Source organism: Protobothrops mucrosquamatus, unplaced genomic scaffold, assembly GCF_001527695.2.
Source record: "Protobothrops mucrosquamatus isolate PMUCROS unplaced genomic scaffold, P.Mucros_1.0 scaffold1077, whole genome shotgun sequence".
Classification (NCBI taxonomy): Eukaryota; Metazoa; Chordata; class Lepidosauria; order Squamata; family Viperidae; genus Protobothrops; species Protobothrops mucrosquamatus.
The window spans coordinates 149199-156434 of record NW_015387305.1 but is presented as its reverse complement, the minus strand read 5'-3'; the positions used below and the strand labels follow the sequence as shown (position 1 = coordinate 156434).

The 7236-nt window shown below is 36.1% G+C and overlaps 1 protein-coding gene across 1 annotated transcript; it reads right to left on the bottom strand.

The window, feature by feature from the left end:
* Positions 1-688: 688 nt before the first annotated feature.
* Positions 689-5439, bottom strand: MRPL15 (mitochondrial ribosomal protein L15). Its single transcript, XM_015820157.1, has 5 exons — positions 5261-5439; positions 4364-4512; positions 3105-3270; positions 1976-2099; positions 689-1641 (listed from the first exon to the last, which is right to left on the bottom strand). Exons 1-5 carry the CDS (start codon positions 5375-5377, stop codon positions 1304-1306), a joined length of 894 nt encoding a protein of 297 aa, XP_015675643.1. The 5' UTR covers positions 5378-5439; the 3' UTR covers positions 689-1303.
* Between the last annotated feature and the right edge of the window lie 1797 nt (positions 5440-7236).

Genomic DNA, 7236 nt, shown 5'->3' with positions numbered 1-7236 from the left:
CAGAGAGAGGCTTTTGCCTAAACTTCATCGGAGGAGTAACTTCTGATCTTACTGCCAGTTAATTAGCTTCTCTGTCGAATGTCTCAAATTCTGGAATTTAATTATTAATCAACTCATTAAAAAGAAGTGTTGTGCTATCCAATGAAAGAAATCTAGTCATATTTTCCTGTCCTTGTTCTCTCTCAAATTAAACCATCATACCTGCAAAAATAGGTATCACTTGTCAATCTAATATCAGAAATACAGGACAATATAAAAAGAAATATATTAACTATGCTCTAGTTACTGGTTTTTATTTTTAGCTAAAGTTAAAGAAACATGTACAATATGGAATGGAAGTAATAAAATCTATACATCAGACTCTTCACTAGCCAATATTGCCATCCGACATTACTCATCTAAACATATGAAATGAACAAAAAGTAGGGATCCATAAATCGACTGAATGCCAATAGCTGATACTCCACTGTTTTAATCTCTAATAGTCATATATTTGCATAGCGGTTAGAAAAATAAGGGAAAAAATCCACGAATGAGAACTATACGACCTGCTAGACTAAAGCCTGATGACTGGAGCCAACACAATTGTGTCCTGCTGGGCTGAGACTAAGTCAAGACTGGGTTAGGCTCTGGCCCAGCAGGAGGCATGTCAAGTTATCAGACTTAGTCTAATTGGGCAGGAAGATGAAGCAAACCCATTCGTGGATTCTCCATCTTCATGCTGGAGAATATCTGTGTATAATTATAATCTTTTAAAATTATGCCAGATATATATTAAAATAATTGCAGTACTTTAAGATGTCATTATCTGATCGTATATTTATTCATGCAGTTATTCAATTTATATATCCACCTATCTCAAATTGACTCTGGAAGGCTAAGAGTAAAAAAAATCATCAAAAGACATAACTATAAAAAAGAACATACACATTCAGCAGCTGAGGTATAAAACTACATAGAACGAACAACAAGAAACCAGCATAACTATTACATAAGCTTTGCCACTCCACTGGATCTCCAAGCTAAAAGGGTATGAAAAGCATATTTACTGAACTGCTAGAAGAAAACAATGCAGGAAAAAGACCCAGAAATCTGCAATAAGTGATTTAAAAGTACAGGACAGAATAAGTCTGTACACTGAGGATTAATCATATTAAAAATTGCATCTGACATAAGGAAAATAAACTCTAATGCAGAAAAATGTTCATATTTTATTTTAGTATTATTACAACTGATTCATTTTTAGAGAAAACAATACTATATATTACATATAAACACTAACTGGTATATCCAATTTCAATATTCAGGAGCTGTAATATTTTAGCAACCTCTCATCTGTTGGTTTCAAAATCTTCTTTTCTGACATATTTACTATCCAACCAGGAGCAAGTCCAAAGAAAATCTGCCTAGGGTCCTTCTGAGAACTCAACATTTCGAAGAGTTCATCTTTGGTAATATCTGGTAAGATATAACCATATTTTTTAGAAAGTTCCATCCTTGCTTCAGCAATTTTTGAAGGATCGGCCAAGTAGCCTCGGTTTGCAGGATCCGTATAGTAACGGACAAGATCTTCAGGAGGAAGCATTCGCCTTGGAATAGGTTTGCCTCTCTGAAAAAATGGCACTGGTTTGCAAAGAACCTCTATGTGTAAAACATGGAATAAAGAGATAAAATATTATTTTCACATTAACAATCCAACTTCTGGAATAATTGCATTAACACAAAATAAAAAATACATTTGCTTCCATTTTGTATATTGTATTGTTAAAATTAACCCAACCATATTGTTCTGCCCTAATGATACCTGTAGGGCAAAGACTAGAAAACTAACATTTAGATTAAATCTGGTGAAAAGTGTCACAGATATTTTTAAAAAAAATTTGTAAAGCTTTTATTTTTAAACAATGACAGACTGATGTATTTAAACAATATTTGGCAAGATCAAAGGACATGAAGATGTATTGAAAATTCTTACCCAAACTCCTTGGATCATAAAAAGCTGTAGTAATTACACCACCATTTTTTTCAACAGCAGCTATGGCTAGTTCAGATACCCACTGTACTTCAATGTTTATTTTTGCTGCAAAAGTATCAGCACCCTGTAAGTTTACATAAACTGAAGTTAGATTACGTAACATCACTTTAAAACATCCTTCACCCATCTGCCCATTCTAAAATACAAGTTATCAATCCTGTTATTTCAGGATTACTGGAGTTTATTTCATACTATCCTGTCTTTGAAGACAGCCAGGAAATTGAACCTGATACAAGTTATAGCGGTCTGGATTATAACTGGGACCAGGTTAAGTTTGAAAACAAGCCATCTGGAGCACTCATTCAGTCGTATTGTGATAAAAAAGGAAAATGGTGGGAAATAAAGCCTGGCTGTCGAGCAATCATACAACCACAGGGTTACTACAACAACTGGAACTTCAAGGACAGATTTTAAATATCACTCATTTAGTGCCATTTTAAGTTCAGTCACTGAACGAGTGATTGTCAAGTGAGGACCACCTATACTTTGTCATATTCTCATGCTTGTACAGTGGCATCTCACAAGAAGAGGAATCTTAACTTTCTTTTGATTATTCATTCTCAGATCATCCTTTGGGGATGACTGTATTTCATTTTCTGACTTCCTGGTCTCCTATCCATATAATTCCTATAAATTACACAGGTATTTCCTAACAGTAATAGAGCTCTGATAAATATAGCCTTTAGACTGAAATTGTAGTACCATCAGTTTAAGGATATGGTCATTTTTAAAATTTCTTTCTTTCTGATTGATTATATGCCATTTTGTGGAGGCATATGTTTCTAAAATATTATTAAATATTTTTTAAAAAACTATTCAGATGCATAAAGCTCCTAAACAAAATACTTCATTTATTATTACTAACAAAAAACAAAAAAATCAATGGTTTGAGAATATTATCAAAATTGTTCAATAAGTACATTACTGCAGCACGTTTTACCACACTTCAATATTTCTTTTAGCATTGTTTAAAATTATGTATTTGTTAATATGGGACAAATTGTTCCCAGAAGGAGGGGGAATGTGTACTTTCAAAATTAAATTATTAAAAAAAAAGTTACAGACTTGCCTCCTCCACAAGATGGATACCATAATGTCTTTTGAATGGCTGTAATGTTACACCTCTGGCATTTGTCAGCTGGGTAAGATCTATTGGTTGCATGGGATCAATTCTGCCTAAGTCAATAAGGTATTGCAGCTTTTTGAGACTGATGGGTGGATATTGACGTCTGAGACTGTGAAATGAAAAGAAAATAAATATTCAGAAAGTAAATCCAAGTAATTTAAAAATATTGATAGTATAATACATCAACACATTGTTCTTAGACAATAACCTTCAATGAAAGATGAAATATTCTTCTGCAATCATACAGATTCACTCAAGACTATGTATCTTTATGTAGGAAACATGTTTTGCAAAGCAAAGACCAGCTTAATATTGTGCACTGATAGATCCCATGCCAATTAACAATTCAGAAATAAAAAGGTACACATTTCTCTTACAAAATCTTCTTTTAAACAATTCTCTTTAGCAGCCTAGCTATAAATTGCAAATATCAAGATAAAGGAAAGCAAGTATAATATCAGTTATAACATCTGAATAATGCAATTAAAATGTGTTTAATTCTGTCTTCTGTATTATTAGCTATGAAATTATGAGAATTACAAGACAATTACAATTGTAATTACAATTACAGGACAATTCTATCATTTGTGGTTATAGAGACACTATTTAAAATATTAAGCCAATCACTACAATTAGATGAACATACATTAAAATACTCAGAAGGTTCATTTATGTTTTTCATTGTGGAAATCAACTATCAGATGTTTCAGAAATCATTTGTAATGAGATCTGAGGAAGGATTCCAATTGTAGTGGAAAAGAATAGACTAATTTCATGTCTTAAAAGAATAAAGAAAAAAGTTGATTATGATTATGATAAAATTTTTATCCTACCCGTTATATAAATACATAGATTGATAGATATAATTCAAGGCAGCAAACATACCTAATAATAATTCTACCCCCTATTTTCCCATAACAACTCTGTTAGTGGGTTGGGTTGAGAGACAATGACTGGTCCAAAATCACCTAGCCAGCTTTTATGCCTAAGATGATAATAAATTATTATCATTATTGGATGCCATTTAGAAAATATGTACATTGACAACATTTCCATCTGTCAATTACATAAGGCCACCCTGGATTCACAGAAATACTACTCCTATAGGACAACTCAATGTACTTGAAAGCAAACACCAGCTAAAGAACCAGCAGATGTTATTTCACATTTTTGTACATATAATAATAATGGAATAAACTTACTGGTGTCCTTCATTGTAGCCATATTTTGGAATAACCAGATAAAATGGTGTTTGGCCACCTTCAAAGCCTAATCGAGGGAGTGACCCAGATTTTGCTTGCCCGCCAGTTCTCTTTGAAGGATTATATCTTCCACGACCTGGTGTTTTGTTCTTAAAAAGAGCAATATGTTTACATGAGTTTCATATTCAAATTTAATTCAGTTCCAGCCTCCTCTTTTATCCTTTTGTTTTCATAGGCTATCCCATTCCTTACAACTCTATTCCAGTACGAATGCAAAAAACCATTTTAAAATTTTGTATTGTACTGTACTATTGTTTTAAACTGGCTGTAAGCCGCCCTGAGTCCTCCGGGAGAAGGGCGGGGTATAAATTTAATAAAATCAAAATCAAATCAAAAATCAAATCAAAATATCTCATTCCCCTACCAGTTTGGATACTGAAACAACTTTATATATATTCTGCATTGCTTGGCAATGGAACCAATCAGCATATTTTTTTAAAGGATTAGAAAAAACATTCAAGTGAAAGAAAAACCTTCTTACTATATAGCAGTGTTTCTCAACCTTGACAATTTTAAGGCATGTGGACTTCAACTCCCAGAATTCTACAGCCAGCAATGCTGGCTGTGGAATTCTGGGAGTTGAAGTCCACATGCCTTAAAATTGTCAAGGTTGAGAAACCCTGATATAGGGCAAGTGAATGCGGAGCAGATGTAAAAACTACAGAAAGGGCTAAGCGGAAGGGGAGAAGGGAAGGGAATCCTCAGGACTGGCTTCACGTGGCAAGGGACGCCTAGCTTCCTTTCGTTTCCGCGAAAAGAAGGCAAAAGCGGCCTACGTTGGAGCAGCAGCAGCAGCCCAGCGGAGAGCGGCAGAAGCCCAGCAAGCATTCAACTCACCTTTCGCCGGGCATCAGGGTTAGGCCGTAAGTTGGCGAGGCTGACCCTAGGCAGGCTGCGCAACAACTCCAAGGCTTTCGTTCTGTTCCCCCCGCCAGGTACCCGCGAAGCCGCCATCGCCTTCGCGCAATTAATCAAGGGCGGCAGCAAGGAGAACCGCCGCGCCGCGTGAAAAGGGCAAGCTCGTCGGCGGCCTCTTGCGCAGGCGCGTAGAGAGACATAGAGGAACGAAAAAATGAGGAGCCCTCCTCATGGTTTGATTAAGTCTACAGTGTTTCTCAACCTTGACAATTTTAAGGCATGTGGACTTCAACTCCCAGAATTCCACAGCCAGCAATGCTGGCTGTGGAATTTTGGGAGTTGAAGTCCACATGCCTTAACATTGTCAAGGTTGAGAAACACTGGATTAAGAGTTTGCTTTTTACTGCAGTTTCGGGTGTTGCAGTCAACGCGCGTGAAAGCTACAGCAAAGACAACAGTTGTCGGGAAATCGCAGCGTTACGGGCTGGGTAATTTTGTAGCGTAGGAAAGGGAAATGTTCTGTTTTTTTTCTGTGGGATCCCTTTAGTTTGATTTTGATAAAACTATAACGTACTGACTGGGGTAGCGAAGATGCCAAGGGGCTGTGTGAAAGTTATTCACGCTCTTAAAACACTTGTGCATCTGAATGCATATCGATTCCATGGCTTGTTTTTTGATAGCATGCCCTTTATATTGAACTGCATTGGAGATCTGTCGTGGAAAAGGTTGTCAATTAAAATACAGTACTGAGTTTTCAAAAACTTTGATTTTCAATAATTATTTAAAGCTCTTGGTTTAACCAGTTTACGTATTAGAACGAAGATTACATGTCAGAATTGGTGCACGCTGACTGACACCTACCTATCTTTCCATATGCTTACATGTGGGTTTAAAACAAACCTGGATTTCCAATATAAATATTAAAATTTAATGCTTAACAGTTTTATAGTACGTGCAAAATCTCTGAGGCTAAAATATTGTTTTTGTTCTACTCGGCAGGACAGGCTGCTGCCTAATGCCACACAGCTGCAATAATATTGGCATTCTTCATTTCTATTTTGGGCAGCTGTCGCATTTCTTTACAGAGTTAATCGCTCCAATTTTTTTTTCCTCCCCAAAAGATATTTAATGGGCAGATTAACACGAAGAAGCCATTTCTAAATCTCAGCTCAACTCATTTCACAGAGTTGTGGGAAAAATAGGAGAAAGGAGGACTGTTCGATTGTCTCCTTGGAGAGACAAACAGGAGGAAGGAAGAGAAATTTTGGTTGTCTCCTTGTACTTTTTTAAAAAAAATAAACCATGCTTTTTAAAGATGGATAACATATGATAACACTCCCCCCCCCTCTTGATGAAGTCCGACTATCAAAATAGTAATTCTACGGTGAGGAATGATTTGGAAGATCATTGGAAAATCACATGTTGCCAATCTTTGAATCAGCTAAAATAAAGCAATGGTATCAAAAGCAAAAAGGAAACCCACTTAATTTTTTCCTGTAAAATTAAAATACTTGTTTGCTAAAACGCTTCGCGGCTTCAGCTAGCGGAATCCAACAAAACCCCAGAGGAAGCTATAAAACTATAGTTTATAGTTAAGTTGATTATTGCATATTAGAGTTACAGTAAGTTTATACTTGTTTATATCACGAATGAGTTGTTTTGGTTAGACTTGGATTATTATGTGATTATTCCTGTACTCAGTTCTGGGAAGTCCGGGGGGGGAGGGGAGAAGGGGATTAGGAAATAAAAATTAAGGAGAGGAGAGAGAAAAGAGTAAAGGAGGGGAGAAGGAAGTAGGAAGGTTGGAGGAGAGAGTGGTGAAAGAGAAGAGGAGAGGAGAGGAAGAAGAGGGAAGTAGGGAAGAAAGAGAAGGAAGGGAGAAAGAAGGTAGAGAAGAAGGAGTGGGGATGCAGTGAAAGGGGAAATGGGCGAGCAACACCAAAAGTCATGTGCAT